The sequence below is a fragment of the Larus michahellis genome, chromosome 28 (genome assembly GCF_964199755.1).
Source record: "Larus michahellis chromosome 28, bLarMic1.1, whole genome shotgun sequence".
In the NCBI taxonomy this organism is placed as follows: Eukaryota; Metazoa; Chordata; class Aves; order Charadriiformes; family Laridae; genus Larus; species Larus michahellis.
The window spans coordinates 716014-736785 of record NC_133923.1 but is presented as its reverse complement, the minus strand read 5'-3'; the positions used below and the strand labels follow the sequence as shown (position 1 = coordinate 736785).

At 48.7% G+C, this 20772-nt stretch overlaps 1 protein-coding gene across 1 annotated transcript; it reads left to right on the top strand.

The window, feature by feature from the left end:
* Positions 1-725: 725 nt before the first annotated feature.
* On the top strand, positions 726-20049 carry LOC141735041 (uncharacterized). Its single transcript, XM_074567467.1, has 21 exons — positions 726-810; positions 1400-1483; positions 3882-4031; positions 4723-5064; positions 6408-6671; positions 7324-7584; positions 8676-8729; positions 9958-9978; positions 10637-10681; positions 11116-11133; positions 12064-12084; positions 12743-12787; positions 13222-13239; positions 14170-14190; positions 14849-14893; positions 15328-15345; positions 16276-16296; positions 17204-17224; positions 18205-18225; positions 19218-19330; positions 19516-20049. Exons 1-21 carry the CDS (start codon positions 726-728, stop codon positions 20047-20049), a joined length of 2202 nt encoding a protein of 733 aa, XP_074423568.1.
* The last annotated feature ends 723 nt before the right edge of the window (positions 20050-20772 follow it).

The window sequence follows — 20772 nt, the reverse complement described above, 5'->3', positions numbered from 1 at the left end:
CATAAGGTTAAAATAAAGGGTTTTTTAGACTGCTATCCACCTTGAATTTGAACCTGATGCCTTTTGCTGCTAGTAATTCTTGGCAGAAATAACACTCAAAATCAATTCTAAGTGAAACCTACAGCGCTTTACGAGTTTCTTATGTTTCCCACATCAACTCCAGCTACTTTTGAGACCTGATAAATTGAAAGGAGCTAAGTTAAGAATCTGTGCAAAAAATATGCCATGGAGAAAAAAGCATGTGACTAAATGCCTAACGGTCTCATCAAACATGAGAACATTACACAAAATCTTTACAATAAATTGTATGTCAACTTCATACCACTTTCTTTTCATTGTATTTCCTGTTTTCACACCTGTCTTGGTTAAACTTTGGCGAGCAGAGGGTAGAGTAAAACTTTTTACTGTCTCCGAACCATTTGTTCTGAAAAATATTCAGAGCTGCTTGTGACAAAATTGTCAAATTCCAATTAGAAATGGTGTTGGGTTTACATGGCAAAGTTTTGGTAGATGGAGGTGGGGAGGCTGCAGGGGTGGCCTCTGTGAGAAGAGGGTTGTGGGCCATAGAGCAGAGACTCCTCTGCAGCCCATGGAAAGTTTGTAAGAATCCATGATTGAGCGGGTATTTCCCTGCAGTCTCTGGAGACATCACACTGCATCCCATAGAAAACCCAACCCTGAGCAGGTGGATATTTCCTAAAGAAGCTGAGGTCCATGGAGAGCCCATGGTGGAGAAGGGTTATCTTGAAGGACTGCAGCCTGTGGAGAACTGGTCCAACCTCTTCACCATAGCAGGTTCACCTAGAAGAGGTTGGACAGGCTGTCACCCATCCAGATGGGGTTTGAATATCTGCAGAGACGGAGACTCCACCACCTCTCAGAGCAGCCTGTTCCAGAGCTCTGGCACCCTCCAAGTGAAGAAGTATTTCCTCATGTTGAGATGGAACTTCCCGTGTTTCAGTTTGTGCCCGTTGCTCTTTGTCCTGTCACTGGGCACAGCCTTAAAGACTCTGTCCCCATCCTCCTGACACCCGCCTGTTAGATATTGATAAGCATTGATGAGATCTCCTCTCAGTCTTCTCTTCTCCAGGCTAAACAGACCCAGGTCTCAGCCTTTCCTCATCAGAGAGGTGCTCCAGTCCCTGATCATCTTTGTAGCCCTCTGATGGACTCTCTCTAGTAGTTCCTTGTCTTTCTTGAACTGGGGGGCCCAGAAATGGACACAGTACTCCAGGTGCCTCACCAGGGCAGAGCAGAGGGGGAAGATGACCTCCCTCAACCTGCTTGGCCATGCTCTTCTAAATGCACCACAGGAGACCATTGGCCTTCTTGTCCACAAGGGATCATTGAAACAGACACAAAATCCCAAACACCTTCCCCCTGTGCTCCTTTTTCCCAGGCTCAACTTCACTCCTTTACTTCCAACTCCTCTACCTCCCCCAACCTGTGAGTGGCACAGGGGGACAGAGAATGGGGCGTCATGGTCAGTCCATAACAGTTCCTTTCTGCCAGACCTTCCTCCTCACACTTTTCCCCTGCTCCAGCGTGGGCTCTCTGTAGGCTACAGTCCTTCAGGATAAACCTGCTCCCACAGGGCCTCTCCATGGGCTGCATTTTCCTTCAGGGAATTCCCACCAGCTGTAGTATAGGGACCCCCAGGGGCTGTAGTGTTGGTACCTGCTCCACTGTGGTCCTCTTCACAGGCAGGTGAATTTTTGCTCTGGCAAAGGAAGCACCTCCTCCCCTACCTCCTTGTCTTGACCTTGGTTGTTGCCCTCACATTTTTCCTTACTGTTGTGCTGCATTTTGCCCCGTCATAAACACGTCTTCTCAGAGGTGCCGCCAGATTCATGGATTGCCTCAGCATCCGCCTGGAGTAGCTCCATTTTGCAGCCGGCATGAATCAACTGTGTCCAACATGGGAGCAACCCCTCACTCTTGACCACAGAGGCCACCCTAGCAGACCCTCTGCTACCAAAGCCTGGCCACAGACACCCAGTACACACCGAAAAAAAGTTTCTTATATTTACCTATCGTCTTATACAGACTCTTTGATTTTAGTTTTCATCAACAGGTGAAAGGCATTTCTTATCATTTTCCCAGTAGTGCAGAATTGCTCCTCCTACTTCAGTGATAACGAGTCACCTTGTTCCTTCCTGTGTGTTTTAAAGGTACTAGCCAGGACACTGCTTCCAACAGGTAAGAGCACAAGGCTTATTTAATGCTAGAAAGGACGCACAATGACAATCGCAAAAGAATATATTCTAGATGTCTTTTGGGGCAGGTATATTCTCCTTAGTACTTGACAAGTGATATCTGAGGATTAATGAGTGAGAGGGAATAAAGTGAAGGATATCTTAGTGTTAGTAAGGAAGCAGTATTTTAACAACTAACCCTAGGAGTGTTTGTGTTAGTTATGTTAGTTCTGAGATTGGTACTGTAGTTTTAGTCATTTTATCTCATCAAACTGCTACTTTGTTGGTACAGAAGGTTCTTCCAACGTGGTTGATTGAAAATGTAACATCCTCTGCTTTGGAGTGGTAAATATTTATTAAAATGATCTTTGTAATAGAGGTATAAATATTTAGCATAGCAGGGAATTGAGGGTTGTAGAATAAGAGTGCAAAGATAAAAAACAGTGACAACCAGATCTACATGTTGCTGTTTTCATTCACTCAAAATGTTGAATGTTTGAGACGTAAATGTTAGTACTCTGTCCTTCAAGGACACTCTTATGAAAAGATGTTGTAAATGCCAGTTGGTACTCAGAATGTGGGCCATTGTGCATTTTGATATGTAGTTGAGCTTTTCCGCCCAGGAGCTCAGCGTGACTCTGGGTTTCAGTAAAGCAAAGGGAGGGGGCTTCCCTGGGGATGCCTTATTGTACCTCACCTACCTTTCAGGTGCTTAGTGTGATGCCTGGTGTTTTCCTGCACTGTGCTTGCATTACCTCCCTCTTATACTTTGTGCATTTAGAGTAAATGCTAGACCTTTGCAAGTCACAGGGTACTCCCCTGCTGCTTCCTTAGAGCACGACCAGCTCCTCCAGTTTTATTGCCCTACCGAGCAACTCTTTTTCTGCCCATCAACAGTTCACCAACGTTTTCTGCTAAGAGAGAGTACAAGAGTCCAAGTTTGTTGGGAGTTAAGATAATCTGCGGGTGCAAGATAACACAGCCATAGAGATAGGGGTGTGCTGATTGCTTTAGCCAGGCTGGGCAAGGAACAGAGGAGGAAGAGCGTGGCCAGTGGGAGTAAAGTCACAATTCACTGGGCACAGGTGAGCTGCAGTGTTGCACCTCTGCAGAATACACTGCTTTTCTCAGGCCTTATGAGACGGGACCCTGGTAAAGTTTCCAAGGACAGTGTGGGAGAACCAGACCAGGCTGTTGCTCCCATTCTCTCTCATTCATGCATGAGAACCACACCTGCTCATCTGTAATGAAGAAAAAGTAGGATTTTCTGTGATCCTCCATCAAATCCTCATCCAGGGTAGTGTTCTTTCTCAGAGACTCTTGCATCAGGTGACACACACCTGCAGAATCAAAGTAGGGTGGGAAGTATGAAGCACAGCCCAGTTTCCTAGACACATCCAACAAAAGATTTATTGCATGAGAGCCTGGTAATATGTGTACAGGGCTGGCAGTGGGCATCCTGGACTTCTGGCCTGCCATCCAAATCAGTTTGAAGTCTGATGTTCCTGTGCCCAAGAATAGGCACTGGCAGGGAATGGGAACAGGCAGCTTTTCCTTCAGAGAAAGGAGCCATGAGCTGCAGGTGACCCCTCCAACACCATGTAGCCCCAAAGTGGGCAGAGCCAGGTGCCGCCTTTGTGTTTCTGTCTTTAGTAAGATTCACTCCTCTCTGTTTCATTCCTCCAGGGAATTCTTTCTCATTTTTAAAATGCATCATCTATTTCCAGGAGGAACAGAAGCAATCTGAATTGACCCCCATGGAGTGGTCAAAAAGGAAGCTTGTGCTTGTCCTGTTCTTTACTCTTACATGTGTTTTAATTGGAAAGTGGCTTAGAGGTAAGAAACTCCCTACTGTACCCAGCTAGCCAGTTATCCTAAAATACCACACCTGCACTTCTGTTCATAGTCCTTAAAGCAACAAATGCACTGTAGATTGTATGTGGTGTTTGACACCTCCAAGCCCAAGTTTGGGACAACATCGCCCATCTTGGTGATGTGAGACACCCCAGTCCTGCTGCGGGGTGTCAGCTATGTCAGGGAAGCGGCATAGGTGTATTATCTTACCAGACACGTGAGAGAGACATGTTCAGTCTCTCCCAGGTCACAGAGCCAGGGCCTGTGGAGAGCAGGAGCCTGTGCAGATTGCTTTGCAGATTGTAATTTTGCAGACTCCATAGATCACAGTGGTAGCTCTCTTCTAGCTCAATGCGTTTGGTTTGCATTCCTTGCACCAGTGTACTTGTTGTCTTCCTGAATAAATTGCTGCCCACAGTGCCTGTGAGTATGTAACACAGGTGTCCTATATAAGCTGAGGAAATTTGCTAACTGTAAAGCATGTCTGTCCTTGGAGGAGGTGGTAGCAATGACTCAAGACCCTGTCCTCACTACTGTAAAGGACTGTGAGACTCTAACCTGGAGCTCAGCTTTCTGTTTTGGATTCAGCTAACGCATGTGGCTTTCTTCCCTCTATGGAAACATTACGCTCGTGGGGAAAACCAGTGTGTTTGCTCCCACCTCTTCCTTGCAGGTGAAGTGCCTCTCACCATCAGCATTGAACCATCAGTTGTCCTTGTTGAAGATCAAGTGACTCTGTCCTGCCAGGTGACAGACAATGTCCCCTCTAACACCAGCGTGCTCTGGTACAAAATGGAAAAGGGGAGGGATGCTCCACTGTGCTCTTCCTCCAGCCTGGGTGGGGTGGTGGAGCAGTGCAAGGATGAAGATGAGTGGAGGATCGTGGGACACTGGAAGGGAAGAGCACTTCTTCTGGTCATCCAGCAAGTGCAAGTAGCAGATGAGGGGACATATGTTTGTGCACTGAATGGCAGTGCTGTCATGCAGGAGGCTACCACTCGCCTTGGTGTTACAGGTAAGCAGGGAGATTTCCACAGTGAAATGTGGCCTGCTATGAGCATGTTGAGTTCAGTTCCCATTGTGACTCTCTGACTCTGCCTCTTCCTTGCTGGACAGCTGAGACCTTGTCATGGTTTAACCCCAGTAGGCAGCTAAGCAGCACACAGCCACTTCTTCATTCCCTGCCTTGGTGGGATGGAGGAGAGGAGAGAATCAGAAGGGTCAATGTATGAAAAGCATGGCCTGAGATAAAGACAGTTTAACAGATAAAGCAAAAGTCACCCATGCAATCAAAACAAAATGAGGAATTCATTCACTACTCCCCTTCGGCAGGTAGGTGTTTAGCCATCTCCACAAAAGCAGGGCTTCATCATGCGTAACGGTTATTCGGAGAAATGGGGAAATAAGCAAAGACGTAGGAAGTAGCTGGAAAGACTTGCTTCAATTCTGAATTTCTAAAAGCTGTGCACTGAGGGGGACAAGACATCTGGCTTCTCATGTGGGAAAAATATTAAGATGCTGAATATCCTTATATAAATCCCTGTATAGGTGCTGAATATCCATATATAAACAACCTATAGTCATTTATGAATGTTCAGCCTCTCCAGTTAGGGCTGTTTTGCTTTGTAAAATGAAAAAATAATTACTCAGAGCTATTAGGGAAGGTATTCACCAATGTGCAGTGCACATAATGATATGGTAAGGGCCCCTTTTCCCTCCTCATTAGAAATGCCCTGTCTCAGAAGACCTGTCCCCAGTGCAAGCCTGAAAGCACTTCCAAAAAGCACCTCATCAGATCTGACCTCCTGTTGGACACGTCCCACTCTGGAGCTTAGTCTGAGTGCATGGAAACATCTATTACCCACAAATCCGGCATCAGTCTGTTCCACAGATCAATGGCGTGTTTGAAGGCCTTTGTCATTTCTTTTCTTTTGAACCTACCACGTGCTAGGCTGACTTGATGCCCCCTCTTTTGGTGTTGGACAAGACAGGGAACAATTCCTTGCTTTTCTGCCTCTCCATGCCATTCCTTTTTTATGGACCTGTATCATACCCCCCTCAGTCACGTAGACAGTGCTCCTCTCTTTCACAAACTCCCAGATGCTCTTTCTGACCTTTGATCACCCAGGCTCACTGGCGTTTGCTCTTTCTCTGTGATAAGATGCCCCAGCACTTACCATTGTTGGAGTCCAGGTAAATGACCCCTTTGATGTGACCAGGGATGTTTTTTTTTATGAGCTATGAATCTTTAGAGCAACACACTGAGGTTTTATGAATTTCGTTGGTTTATTTTGATGTAGTAGTCATTTTGCAGTAACTCTAACTTTGTCTCATAGTCATTGACTTACTCTGTTACAGCAATTGGGTATAAGCCAACTGTGGACAGGGATGTGCAAGAGGAGAATATGTGTCGCTACACGTGTAAGTCAAAAAAGTGGTACCCAAAGCCTGAAGTCATTTGGATGAACTATGGAGGAGACGCAGTAAATGTGGAGGCTGAGACAAATGTAACCTGGAGTGAGAGAGACCGTTTCACGGTGCAAAGCATCATCACAGTGTCTTGTGATAACTTAGATGTGGTGTGTGTAGTCAAACTCGTCAAATCCAAGATAAGCCGATCAGGTAGGTCATGGTTTCACACCTACATCTGCTTTGTTGAGGGAACCAGACCCCTCTATTATTGCTGGAAGAGCTGAAATTGGACAGGTCTCGGCACCTGCCCTGAAGACCCACACACACTGTAGAATCTTACTCTTCAGCAGAAATCTTTGCTTTTCGATGATGGAGGTTTGGGTCGGCCTTGTGGCATCCTCAGGGGAACACCATGAATCGATCCCCCAGGAAAGTGCTGAGAGTGATCTTCTCATTGCTCTGCCTCTTTGGGCCAAGTTCAGCCATAGCTTCAGGGGCTCATAGCTTTCCTTTATTTTTAACAGTCTGAACCTGAGAACTCTTATCTCTTTAACATCACTTCTCTTTTTCTACCTTCTCACCTGAAGTGGCAGGCTGTATCAGTTATGGTTTGGGAAGAGCTCCTTGTACTCAGTCCTCTCTGTTTTCATTTATTTCAGCAGTTTCGCTCTTCCACAAAGAAAGCCCATATGACTCTTTCAAGTGTGGAATTACTAAAAATTAAATGCTCAAAAACCAGATGCTTTTGATTAGAGATGAAACAGTAACAAAAATGCAGGTGTTCTGTGAGATCTCTTTTATGGCATTCTTGGTGTTTCTGTGTTGTGCCAGGTGCGGTGCTGTTAAATTGCTTCTGTTACAGGTGCCATGAATGAAATTATTGTACCACATTCAAGCAGTTGTACGTACAAGGGCAGAATAAGTGGTTCCTATGTAAAGCCCAAAGTGATGTGGATTAATCCCCAAGGAGAAGATGTATCTTTGCTGGCCCAGACAAGCATTCTACAGGAGACAGACAATATTTTTACAATAGAAAGTTCCATTGAGTTACCCTGTGGGCAACCACCACCTTCTTTTGTGACCACTGAGGGGGAACGCAGACCACAGATTGCTCAACAATCAGGTATGCAGCAATTGAAACCTATTTCACTTGCTTTGGCATTCTCCGAGCAAGTGAAGCTACCCTGTTTTTCCTTGGTTACCTCATCATCCTCCACTAATGAGAAGGCTGGGCCTAATGCTGTGAATTATTTCACTCAGTTTCCCACAACACTCCATAGCTGAATCCATTTGAGAGCATAATGAAATTTTGCAACTGGCCCGTGCCACGCGAGGAGAGAGGCTAGGATGCAAAGTATAGAATTCTAAAGAAAGGTGATACAATTTCATACTATAAAGACTAACAGGTATAATAGTTAGAGAAAGAGATTTTGCCTAAGAGAAGCCTGTTGCTCAATACTTTAGGTAGTCAAGGAATCTGCAGTCACAGCACCCCACTGTCAGGACTGTGGCTGAAATGGGAAGAGCATCTGCTGACCTCAGACAGGCAGGAAGACAGTGGGCTCCTGAGCTAAGCGTACACTAGTCTGTCTCCCAGTATGACCATCTTATTTGATGCTGGCAAAGTTCTTCAGACTGTCAGCTGTTGGAATTTGTGCCAGTAAGGAAAGACTTTGGCATTAGACTATTAGAAGGTTATTCTGCCTGAAAGGGGGTGTTGAGCACAAAGGCTAAGGCTCAGCTTTCCTCTGAAACTTCTTCTCAGTGAAAGCTTCAAAGGTCAAGTTTTCTTAAACAAAAGTATTTTAACAGTAACAACTAGAACATCATTGCTTCCTTAAAAGAAAGTGACCTCTTGAAAAAAAAAAAATGGACCAATTGCAAAGACTAAAAATAATTAAAAACTTCCCAAGGAATAGAAAAAATACTTCCCAGAGCATGTCAAATCTGTTTTTCAGTGTGTGTATGTGGAAAATTCTTGAGCACAAGGCAGTGAATCTAAAATGCAACTATCAGTGTCCGCTTTCATCTTTCTATAAGACTTTTTGTGTTCCTCATCATATTTCCACATGAATGATTTTGCTGAAAGCATTTTTCTGACAACCATGTCCAAATAGTGCAGATTATGTGACACCATGGCCACGCTCTATATGTGTGTACTATACTGCAACAAAATTGATGCATTTTTTAATATTTTTTCTCCATTTTTTTTAGAAAATGGAAACTTCATCTGGATTATCTGCCTCCTTGTTCTCATTATTTTACCAGGTAAGCTATTTCCGCATTACAGAGATCCCATTGCCCATTTCTTCATGGCAGTGAAGAATCAACCCCACACCCAGTTGTCGTCTGGCTTTGAGTCCTCCTTCTTGGGGGGCGTCTCCCAGTAGCAATTGTGGAGTTACTATTTATGATATCTTTGCCTTTCAGCATCCCTTCAGAAGCAGATTGGTAAGTGTGGATGTTGGGGGTTTAGAGTCCTTGCCTTCCCATGGTACAAATCTAGTAGTGAAGAACTGACTGTCCCAGGGTTGTCCTGTTCCTGGGTTTCTTGGCCGTTCTCCTGGCCAGGCATGCATTCAGCAGGGCTGGTGGGGTGTTCTTATTTCTGGAGGGCCCTATTACTGACTTGTGAAGGCTCAGTGCCCTTTGCTATTCAGTCAAAGGGAGAGGTGGTGGCCCAAGAGAAAGAATCCATGCCCAGGGAAAGGGAACACTGTCCCCCGGGAAGTAGGAAACTGTCAGGATGAATCCCCTGTGTGAGCCAGAAAGAAGGGGCAGGGAGGTTGTTGTGGGGCTACTCCAGCTTCTGGTTTGCCAGATGCTGGTTGAGGACAGGTGCTGTGTCCCTCGGCACCTGACATTTCAACAAGGTATTATGACTGCAGACAGGAGCATGAAGGAGAGAGATGTTGAGGGAAGGCCACGGTACGGCCGGTGGGGAGGAGAGCCTAGGTCTCTGGCCAGGCCTGGCTCCTGGTAGGGACATGGGTCCCAGTCAGAGCCATGTGATGAGTAGCTCCAAGGAGGGTGAGCCATCCACCATGCCAGAGGAGTTTTTCATCCCTCCCTGGGGTGGACGGTCCCAGGGAGGATGAGTGGGAGTGCAAACAGAGTGGACTGGTTTGCAAGGACATTATGAGTCTTGCCCTGACATCATGGCTTCTTCTCCTGTGATCACGGTGACTCGGCAGCGAAACTATGTGCAATGAATGGTGAGTCTTCTGCTTGCTCACATGCCTTCAGCACCGTGATAGAGGCCTCGGGGTGGGTGAGGAGGGACGCTCCAGCAATGCCAACTGCTTCCCGAGTGCCACGTTGAAAGACCCTGCCAGTGCCCAAGACTCAACATGGCAGCTGGTGCTCCCTGGTTTGGGCTTTGCCAGGGCAGTGCCCCACGCGCAGTTGTGGGATGGATTTTGCCTCTTTTCTTTTTTATGAGGGGTTGACCAATAGCTGCTGTGGGGGTACTATTTATGGTGTCTTTGTCTTCCAGCAGTCCTCGAGAGGCAGATTGGTAAGTGTGGATGTCTGGGGTTTGGTGTCCTTGCCTGCCCATGGGGTGAGCTCAGCAGTGAAGAATTGACTGTCCCAGGGTTGACCTGTGCCTGGGTCTTTGGTTTTTCTCCTGGCCTGTCGTGCATTTGGCAGGACTGGTGGGCTGTTCTCATTACTGGGGGGGCTTGTTGCTTACTGGGCTCCATTGTGAAGGCTCTGCGTCCTTGCTGCTGAGTCAAGGGGAGAAGTGGTGACCCAAGAGAGAGAATCCATGCTCGGGGAAAGGGAACACTGTCCCCTGGGAAGTAGGAAACTGCCAGGATGAATCCCCTGTGTGAGCCAGAAAGAAGGGGCAGGGAGGTCTTGGTGGGGCTACTCCAGCTTCTGTTTTGCCAGATGCTGGTTGAGGACAGGTGCTGTGTCCCTCGGCACCTGACATGCCATGAGGACATGTGACTGTGATGAAAGTACAGCTAGCAGACGTGCTGGGTGTCTGTGCCGGGGAGGGACATTACTGTGAGGTGTAGGGAGTGGGTGGGAGGGCAATGGGTCTCAAGGATTGAAGGTGATGGATGATCCTGTGCCAGGGCCGAGGGAGGAGGGAGCCCCTGTCCCCACTGCTGGCACCAGACCCTACCTGGGCAGCCCTCATTGCTCTCCTTAACTCTTATTTGCAGAGAAGCTCCTGTCACAAGACAGGACAACACGTCATGCAGAGAAGGGTGAGTGCAAGCAGTGCACTGCTGCCACGGCTCAGTGCCCAGGAGAATTTTGATTGGGAGCAGGTCTTCAAGGAGGTCAAGTCTGTCTTACTGAAGACATTCTATGCTGTCCTTCGAAGGGCCTCGGTGTGAGTGGTGCAGCATGGGCAGCCAGGAAGGGAGGGTGGGCTGGGTCTTTCTCCAAAGAGATCCAGGAAGCCAGTACGCATGCTCTCTGAAAGAGGGATGTGCTACGCCCCTGTTATCCCTTGTTCCTGGTAGAGGACTCGTGGGGCAAGGCTTCCTTGCAGATCTCAATAGCAATCGTGCTACAAGACATGAGGGCTTTGCTTCTCTTGTCAGTCCGTGGTCCCCTGTAGATGATTTTTCCCCTTGTCTTCCTTGGAGTTCTGGTGCTAAGCAAGGTGTCCATTCCTCCCCCTCTTTTCTTACAGGAAACCCAAAGGAGATTGGTAAGTGTCACCGACTCCTCAGGGGCCATGTTACAAGCAGATCGTGGCATGCAGTGCCAGGGTGGGACAGTGGAGGGCAAGTCAGCCCTGACCCCACGAGATATAGCCAGGAGAGCCTGCAGTATGAGCGTGCCTGGTGTCAGGAATGCTGAGAGACAGCTGGGTTGGAGGTGATCGCTCCATGCTTTCCCTCAGCTTTCTTCAACCAAATGTCCCCCAGAAAAGGAGCTCTAGTGGCAGCCACGGCCTATGCAACAAGTGAGATTTGGGGTTGTCCTGGTGGGTGTCTGGTGGTGTCCAAGCTGATGGAGGTTTGGTGCAGACAGGAGCATGAAGGAGAGAGATGTTGAGGGAAGGCCACGGTACGGCCGGTGGGGAGGAGAGCCTAGGTCTCTGGCCAGGCCTGGCTCCTGGCAGGGACATGGGTCCCAGTCAGAGCCATGTGATGAGTAGCTCCAAGGAGGGTGAGCCATCCACCATGCCAGAGGAGTTTTTCATCCCTCCCTGGGGTGGACGGTCCCAGGGAGGATGAGTGGGAGTGCAAACAGAGTGGACTGGTTTGCAAGGACATTATGAGTCTTGCCCTGACATCATGGCTTCTTCTCCTGTGATCACGGTGACTCGGCAGCGAAACTATGTGCAATGAATGGTGAGTCTTCTGCTTGCTCACATGCCTTCAGCACCGTGATAGAGGCCTCGGGGTGGGTGAGGAGGGACGCTCCAGCAATGCCAACTGCTTCCCGAGTGCCACGTTGAAAGACCCTGCCAGTGCCCAAGACTCAACATGGCAGCTGGTGCTCCCTGGTTTGGGCTTTGCCAGGGCAGTGCCCCACGCGCAGTTGTGGGATGGATTTTGCCTCTTTTCTTTTTTATGAGGGGTTGACCAATAGCTGCTGTGGGGGTACTATTTATGGTGTCTTTGTCTTCCAGCAGTCCTCGAGAGGCAGATTGGTAAGTGTGGATGTCTGGGGTTTGGTGTCCTTGCCTGCCCATGGGGTGAGCTCAGCAGTGAAGAATTGACTGTCCCAGGGTTGACCTGTGCCTGGGTCTTTGGTTTTTCTCCTGGCCTGTCGTGCATTTGGCAGGACTGGTGGGCTGTTCTCATTACTGGGGGGGCTTGTTGCTTACTGGGCTCCATTGTGAAGGCTCTGCGTCCTTGCTGCTGAGTCAAGGGGAGAAGTGGTGACCCAAGAGAGAGAATCCATGCTCGGGGAAAGGGAACACTGTCCCCTGGGAAGTAGGAAACTGCCAGGATGAATCCCCTGTGTGAGCCAGAAAGAAGGGGCAGGGAGGTCTTGGTGGGGCTACTCCAGCTTCTGTTTTGCCAGATGCTGGTTGAGGACAGGTGCTGTGTCCCTCGGCACCTGACATGCCATGAGGACATGTGACTGTGATGAAAGTACAGCTAGCAGACGTGCTGGGTGTCTGTGCCGGGGAGGGACATTACTGTGAGGTGTAGGGAGTGGGTGGGAGGGCAATGGGTCTCAAGGATTGAAGGTGATGGATGATCCTGTGCCAGGGCCGAGGGAGGAGGGAGCCCCTGTCCCCACTGCTGGCACCAGACCCTACCTGGGCAGCCCTCATTGCTCTCCTTAACTCTTATTTGCAGAGAAGCTCCTGTCACAAGACAGGACAACACGTCATGCAGAGAAGGGTGAGTGCAAGCAGTGCACTGCTGCCACGGCTCAGTGCCCAGGAGAATTTTGATTGGGAGCAGGTCTTCAAGGAGGTCAAGTCTGTCTTACTGAAGACATTCTATGCTGTCCTTCGAAGGGCCTCGGTGTGAGTGGTGCAGCATGGGCAGCCAGGAAGGGAGGGTGGGCTGGGTCTTTCTCCAAAGAGATCCAGGAAGCCAGTACGCATGCTCTCTGAAAGAGGGATGTGCTACGCCCCTGTTATCCCTTGTTCCTGGTAGAGGACTCGTGGGGCAAGGCTTCCTTGCAGATCTCAATAGCAATCGTGCTACAAGACATGAGGGCTTTGCTTCTCTTGTCAGTCCGTGGTCCCCTGTAGATGATTTTTCCCCTTGTCTTCCTTGGAGTTCTGGTGCTAAGCAAGGTGTCCATTCCTCCCCCTCTTTTCTTACAGGAAACCCAAAGGAGATTGGTAAGTGTCACCGACTCCTCAGGGGCCATGTTACAAGCAGATCGTGGCATGCAGTGCCAGGGTGGGACAGTGGAGGGCAAGTCAGCCCTGACCCCACGAGATATAGCCAGGAGAGCCTGCAGTATGAGCGTGCCTGGTGTCAGGAATGCTGAGAGACAGCTGGGTTGGAGGTGATCGCTCCATGCTTTCCCTCAGCTTTCTTCAACCAAATGTCCCCCAGAAAAGGAGCTCTAGTGGCAGCCACGGCCTATGCAACAAGTGAGATTTGGGGTTGTCCTGGTGGGTGTCTGGTGGTGTCCAAGCTGATGGAGGTTTGGTGCAGACAGGAGCATGAAGGAGAGAGATGTTGAGGGAAGGCCACGGTACGGCCGGTGGGGAGGAGAGCCTAGGTCTCTGGCCAGGCCTGGCTCCTGGCAGGGACATGGGTCCCAGTCAGAGCCATGTGATGAGTAGCTCCAAGGAGGGTGAGCCATCCACCATGCCAGAGGAGTTTTTCATCCCTCCCTGGGGTGGACGGTCCCAGGGAGGATGAGTGGGAGTGCAAACAGAGTGGACTGGTTTGCAAGGACATTATGAGTCTTGCCCTGACATCATGGCTTCTTCTCCTGTGATCACGGTGACTCGGCAGCGAAACTATGTGCAATGAATGGTGAGTCTTCTGCTTGCTCACATGCCTTCAGCACCGTGATAGAGGCCTCGGGGTGGGTGAGGAGGGACGCTCCAGCAATGCCAACTGCTTCCCGAGTGCCACGTTGAAAGACCCTGCCAGTGCCCAAGACTCAACATGGCAGCTGGTGCTCCCTGGTTTGGGCTTTGCCAGGGCAGTGCCCCACGCGCAGTTGTGGGATGGATTTTGCCTCTTTTCTTTTTTATGAGGGGTTGACCAATAGCTGCTGTGGGGGTACTATTTATGGTGTCTTTGTCTTCCAGCAGTCCTCGAGAGGCAGATTGGTAAGTGTGGATGTCTGGGGTTTGGTGTCCTTGCCTGCCCATGGGGTGAGCTCAGCAGTGAAGAATTGACTGTCCCAGGGTTGACCTGTGCCTGGGTCTTTGGTTTTTCTCCTGGCCTGTCGTGCATTTGGCAGGACTGGTGGGCTGTTCTCATTACTGGGGGGGCTTGTTGCTTACTGGGCTCCATTGTGAAGGCTCTGCGTCCTTGCTGCTGAGTCAAGGGGAGAAGTGGTGACCCAAGAGAGAGAATCCATGCTCGGGGAAAGGGAACACTGTCCCCTGGGAAGTAGGAAACTGCCAGGATGAATCCCCTGTGTGAGCCAGAAAGAAGGGGCAGGGAGGTCTTGGTGGGGCTACTCCAGCTTCTGTTTTGCCAGATGCTGGTTGAGGACAGGTGCTGTGTCCCTCGGCACCTGACATGCCATGAGGACATGTGACTGTGATGAAAGTACAGCTAGCAGACGTGCTGGGTGTCTGTGCCGGGGAGGGACATTACTGTGAGGTGTAGGGAGTGGGTGGGAGGGCAATGGGTCTCAAGGATTGAAGGTGATGGATGATCCTGTGCCAGGGCCGAGGGAGGAGGGAGCCCCTGTCCCCACTGCTGGCACCAGACCCCACCTGGGCAGCCCTCATTGCTCTCCTTAACTCTTATTTGCAGAGAAGCTCCTGTCACAAGACAGGACAACACGTCATGCAGAGAAGGGTGAGTGCAAGCAGTGCACTGTTGCCACGGCTCAGTGCCCAGGAGAATTTTGATTGGGAGCAGGTCTTCAAGGAGGTCAAGTCTGTCTTACTGAAGACATTCTATGCTGTCCTTCGAAGGGCCTCGGTGTGAGTGGTGCAGCATGGGCAGCCAGGAAGGGAGGGTGGGCTGGGTCTTTCTCCAAAGAGATCCAGGAAGCCAGTACGCATGCTCTCTGAAAGAGGGATGTGCTACGCCCCTGTTATCCCTTGTTCCTGGTAGAGGACTCGTGGGGCAAGGCTTCCTTGCAGATCTCAATAGCAATCGTGCTACAAGACATGAGGGCTTTGCTTCTCTTGTCAATCCGTGGTCCCCTGTGGATGATTTTTCCCCTTGTCTTCCTTGGAGTTCTGGTGCTAAGCAAGGTGTCCATTCCTCCCCCTCTTTTCTTACAGGAAACCCAAAGGAGATTGGTAAGTGTCACCGACTCCTCAGGGGCCATGTTACAAGCAGATCGTGGCATGCAGTGCCAGGGTGGGACAGTGGAGGGCAAGTCAGCCCTGACCCCACGAGATATAGCCAGGAGAGCCTGCAGTATGAGCGTGCCTGGTGTCAGGAATGCTGAGAGACAGCTGGGTTGGAGGTGATCGCTCCATGCTTTCCCTCAGCTTTCTTCAACCAAATGTCCCCCAGAAAAGGAGCTCTAGTGGCAGCCACGGCCTATGCAACAAGTGAGATTTGGGGTTGTCCTGGTGGGTGTCTGGTGGTGTCCAAGCTGATGGAGGTTTGGTGCAGACAGGAGCATGAAGGAGAGAGATGTTGAGGGAAGGCCACGGTACGGCCGGTGGGGAGGAGAGCCTAGGTCTCTGGCCAGGCCTGGCTCCTGGCAGGGACATGGGTCCCAGTCAGAGCCATGTGATGAGTAGCTCCAAGGAGGGTGAGCCATCCACCATGCCAGAGGAGTTTTTCATCCCTCCCTGGGGTGGACGGTCCCAGGGAGGATGAGTGGGAGTGCAAACAGAGTGGACTGGTTTGCAAGGACATTATGAGTCTTGCCCTGACATCATGGCTTCTTCTCCTGTGATCACGGTGACTCGGCAGCGAAACTATGTGCAATGAATGGTGAGTCTTCTGCTTGCTCACATGCCTTCAGCACCGTGATAGAGGCCTCGGGGTGGGTGAGGAGGGACGCTCCAGCAATGCCAACTGCTTCCCGAGTGCCACGTTGAAAGACCCTGCCAGTGCCCAAGACTCAACATGGCAGCTGGTGCTCCCTGGTTTGGGCTTTGCCAGGGCAGTGCCCCACGCGCAGTTGTGGGATGGATTTTGCCTCTTTTCTTTTTTATGAGGGGTTGACCAATAGCTGCTGTGGGGGTACTATTTATGGTGTCTTTGTCTTCCAGCAGTCCTCGAGAGGCAGATTGGTAAGTGTGGATGTCTGGGGTTTGGTGTCCTTGCCTGCCCATGGGGTGAGCTCAGCAGTGAAGAATTGACTGTCCCAGGGTTGACCTGTGCCTGGGTCTTTGGTTTTTCTCCTGGCCTGTCGTGCATTTGGCAGGACTGGTGGGCTGTTCTCATTACTGGGGGGGCTTGTTGCTTACTGGGCTCCATTGTGAAGGCTCTGCGTCCTTGCTGCTGAGTCAAGGGGAGAAGTGGTGACCCAAGAGAGAGAATCCATATGCTCGGGGAAAGGGAACACTGTCCCCTGGGAAGTAGGAAACTGCCAGGATGAATCCCCTGTGTGAGCCAGAAAGAAGGGGCAGGGAGGTCTTGGTGGGGCTACTCCAGCTTCTGTTTTGCCAGATGCTGGTTGAGGACAGGTGCTGTGTCCCTCGGCACCTGACATGCCATGAGGACATGTGACTGTGATGCCAGTACAGCTAGCAGACGTGCTGGGTGTCTGTGCTGGGGAGGGACATTACTGTGAGGTGTAGGGAGTGGGTGGGAGGGCAATGGGTCTCAAGGATTGAAGGTGATGGATGCTGCTGCATCCAGAGCCGAGGGAGCCCCTGTCCCCACTGCTGGCACCAGACCCTACCTGGGCAGCCCTCATTGCTCCCCCTTCTTTCTCCCTACTTCTTATGTGGAGAAGAGCTCCTGTCACAAGACAGGGCAGCACATCATGCAGAGAAGGGTGAGTGCAAGCAGTGCGCTGCTGCCATGCCTCAGTGCCATGGCTGGCAGACTGGCTCAGACCCCTGGCTGGCAGCTGGTGTTCACAGAGGCTTAGTCTGCCTTCCTTAATAAGACCCAGGCTTTTTCCCTAGTCTTCCCTGTACTTGAGGTAGGGTTCTAAGGAAGTTGTAATCCTTTCCTCCCCTCCTCTTGCAGAGAACCTGAAGAAGGAGATTGGTGAGTGCTGCTTTCTCCCTAGAGGTCATGTGAGTCAGCTAATTGTGAGGTTTGCGGGTCTTCATCGTGTGTTGCTTGTGGGTTCTGGCTGGTGGATGCTTTAGTACAAGCAGGAGATTGAGGGTAAGATATGTAGAGGTAGAGCTCAGATGGGGATGATGGGACTGGAAAGCCTCGGCCATCAGCCAGCCCTGGAGCCTGGTGGGAAAGTGGGTGGTGATGGAGTGTTGAAGAGATCACTACTAGGGTCAGAAGCCTGTGAGATGCAGCTCCAAGGAGCATTAGTCATTTACCATGCCAGATTTTTGTTGCTTCCTTGGGCAGAATGTCCCAAAGTGGACTGTTTTGCAAGTTGTGGTTCTTGCCCTGACTTGGCTTTCTTGCTCTTCTTCTCTTGCTGCCTACGGGGACTTGTCAGACAAACTGCTTGCAAAGGATGGTGAGTCTCTCTGGTTGCCTACATGCTTTCATGTTTATTGTCATTGAAAATTGTCTATACTTTGCTCTGCATGTTCCTTGGAAATATGTCACCTGAATCTTCAGGAAGCTGTTTCTATTATGAAGCCTAACCTAATCCATGGGAATAACTCACAGTAGCTCAAATGGTCCTCTTTTACATGTTGTATTCTTCCCATGTCTTTTGATACATCCAGCTTTAATGACCTGGCTATACTTTACCGTCTGTTGCCCTCTGGTGTGCAAAAGATTTCCGCATATCACGAGTCAGAAAAGTTCCTCCTGATATGCATAGGAAGAACAAAAGCCCATTTAAGAATGATCATGAATGTCATGTAGATCTGACTGCATGGAAACCTATGGTGAATCCAGAAATAGTGTTTTAAAATATGGCATTTCAGTATATGGCTGAACTTTGGTATTAATAGAGTTGTCTGTATCCAGAGCCATCCTGTAGTGCTACCAAGTACTGATGTCTAATCCATAGTAATGTTTTTTTTTCTGTGCATTTCTCTTGTTTGCAGTGGATCAGAGGAAAGAAATTGGTAAGTCATTGTTGTCAATTAAGTCCTTTATGCCTAGTGAAGGGGGAAAATCGAAGAGAGGAAGGAATGGTTCTTGTTTTACAGGACAATGAATTTAGAGCTTGTGACACCTGGGGATTCAAAGCCTTCCCTTCATGCAGTTCCAGGTGTGCTCCTCACACCTGTATGTTCACGCGCTCAGGCATTCATCCAAAACTATATGTTTTTCACATATAGATGCCTACCTTTGAGCTAATCCCTTAAACTCACATTTCACAACTTCACAATCCTGCTGGGTTGCCTTTTCATCTCTCACACATAAAAACACAAGCTCAGCTGATTCTGCCCTGGCAAATAGTTAATATTGACTTGTCTGATTTGACTTCTCAGCAGCTTGGTTTGGATAGCAGGCTCTCTGCCTGACACATCTTCTCCACTATCCTTCTTTGCCCAGCCACGATTGCACAAAGCTGTCATGGTTGCACGTACCCAGAAACTCACTGGAAAGTGCGCTCTGTCCTCCCTTCAGAGGACTGGGGAAAATTCACACAACCTGTTCCTTTGTATGCACTGCCGCCTGACAAATGCACAAAATGTGGCTGAAACTTATTTCCATGAGTGTCACGAAGGTGGCTGTCTCTTTCTGTGTCCCTGGAAATGCTGGGCTGCTGACCAGGGGTATCTCATGGTTTGAAATGTGGAGTGTGGCTGGTGGGGCATCCACGTAAAAGGCCACCAAGGCAGCAAATTGAGACCTGAGGGAGAAAGCAGTTCTCAAGTAGGAAACTCATCCCAGCTTCAGACCCTTCTTCAGACCTCGCAGGTAATCACAGGGCTTGAGAGAGCAAGAGGGAATTTGATTATCAGTTGATCGGCACAGTTTAAGCTTAGACTCAGTCTGAGATTTCCCAACTTGGAGCTGGGAAATCTTTTCAGTCAATGTTTGGACTTTGTTCTTACCTGTTTTTTTCTTGTTCTCTTTTTTTTTTTTTTTTCTCCTTATTTGTTTTCAGAGTTCAGAAAGGCTCGTGGCAATGCAGGTAAAATAATGTCTTTCCTTATGTCTATACTCAATGGCTTGAAATCTGTGAATACTACAGAAGCAGTGCTGAGCATGGAAAGGACCGTGAGTCTGCAAATGCCTTTTATTGCAGTGATGTCTGAGCACAGTTCTTCATCGCTACAGGCTAAGAGGTCTTCCTAGACTGGTTGTGGGGAGATTTTCAGAATAAAATGCTGTACAGTACGGCTTCCTTCTCTTCTTGCATATTTGCTTTACAGAAATGTTTATAAACCCCCAAATTTCTCTTTGTTGCAGACGACATCAAGGTTGATGGGAACACAGCCCATCCAAACTTGTCTATTGATGCGGATGAGAAGAGTTTTACGTATAAGTCACAGGCCCAGAAAGTGACTCAAACTGAAAGGAGTTTTGATTCATCTGTCTGTGTGCTGGGCTCAAAAGGTTTCTCCTCCGGGAAGCATTACTGGGAAGTGGATGTTGAAAAAAGCAATGACTGGGACCTGGGAGTAGCTGGAAAATCCGCTCCAAAGAAAGGAACAATATCTCTGTCACCTAAAGAACAATTCTGGGCTCTGGGCTTAAGTTTTAAAAATTACTGGGCAAGAACTGATCCATGGACACCATTAACGGTGCAGAAAAAACCCAGGAAAATCGGAGTCTACCTTGATTGTGAAGAGAGAATGTTGACTTTTTTCAATGTTACTGACATGTCTGTGATGTTCACGTTTAAAGACTGTGCTTTCTCAGAAGAATTGTATCCCTTCTTTAAAAACTCACACAAAGAATCAACCATGAGAATTTGTTCAGTTAGAGAGGAATAATTTTTTTTTAAAAATATGGTAATTTTTCTGTGAAATGAAACATCATATCATTTTCTTAGACAAACTGAATGCTTCATTGCAGTTTTTGTATTACACATTCTTGATCATATTCTGGGTTATGCATAGTTTAATACCTTAGCTTAAAAGGTTTTCCTTTCCCCTACCCTTTTATGTGTGCATTTTGTCCTATACCTGCAGCATGTGTGCAGAAGTGAGCTGTGCCATGCCACAATTTGATAGATGATACATTCATTTCAAGAAACAGGGTTGTGATCAGAGGTGCAGAGTCCAGTTGGAGGCCTGTAACTAGCGATGTTGTCAAGGGGTCAGAACTTGTTCAACTGGCATTTACATCTTTTCATGAGAGTCTCCTTGAAGGACAGAGTACTAACATTTACATCCCAAACATTCAACATTTTGAATTAATGAAAACAGCAACATGTAGATCTGATTGTCACTGTTTTCCATACCTCTATTACAAAGATCATTTTAATAAATGTTTACCACTCCAAAGCAGAGGATGTTACATTTTCAATCAACCACGTTGGAAGAACCTTCTGTACCAACAAAGTAGCAGTTTGATGAGATAAAATGACTAAAACTACAGTACCAATCTCAGAACTAACATAACTAACATAAATACTCCTAGGGTTAGTTGTTAAAATACTGCTTCCTTACTAACACTAAAATGTCCTTCACTTTATTCCCTCTCATTCATTAATC

What these genes read in the sequence shown, in the direction of transcription:
- LOC141735041 (XM_074567467.1), top strand. Translation starts at nt 726, where the DNA reads ATGGTGGAGAAGGGTTATCTTGAAGGACTGCAGCCTGTGGAGAACTGG. An exon ending in ATCCAAGATAAGCCGATCAG is followed by an intron (nt 6,672 to 7,323) that starts GTAGGTCATGGT and finishes CTTCTGTTACAG; the next exon opens with GTGCCATGAATGAAATTATT. An exon ending in AGTCCTCGAGAGGCAGATTG is followed by an intron (nt 14,191 to 14,848) that starts GTAAGTGTGGAT and finishes TCTTATTTGCAG; the next exon opens with AGAAGCTCCTGTCACAAGAC.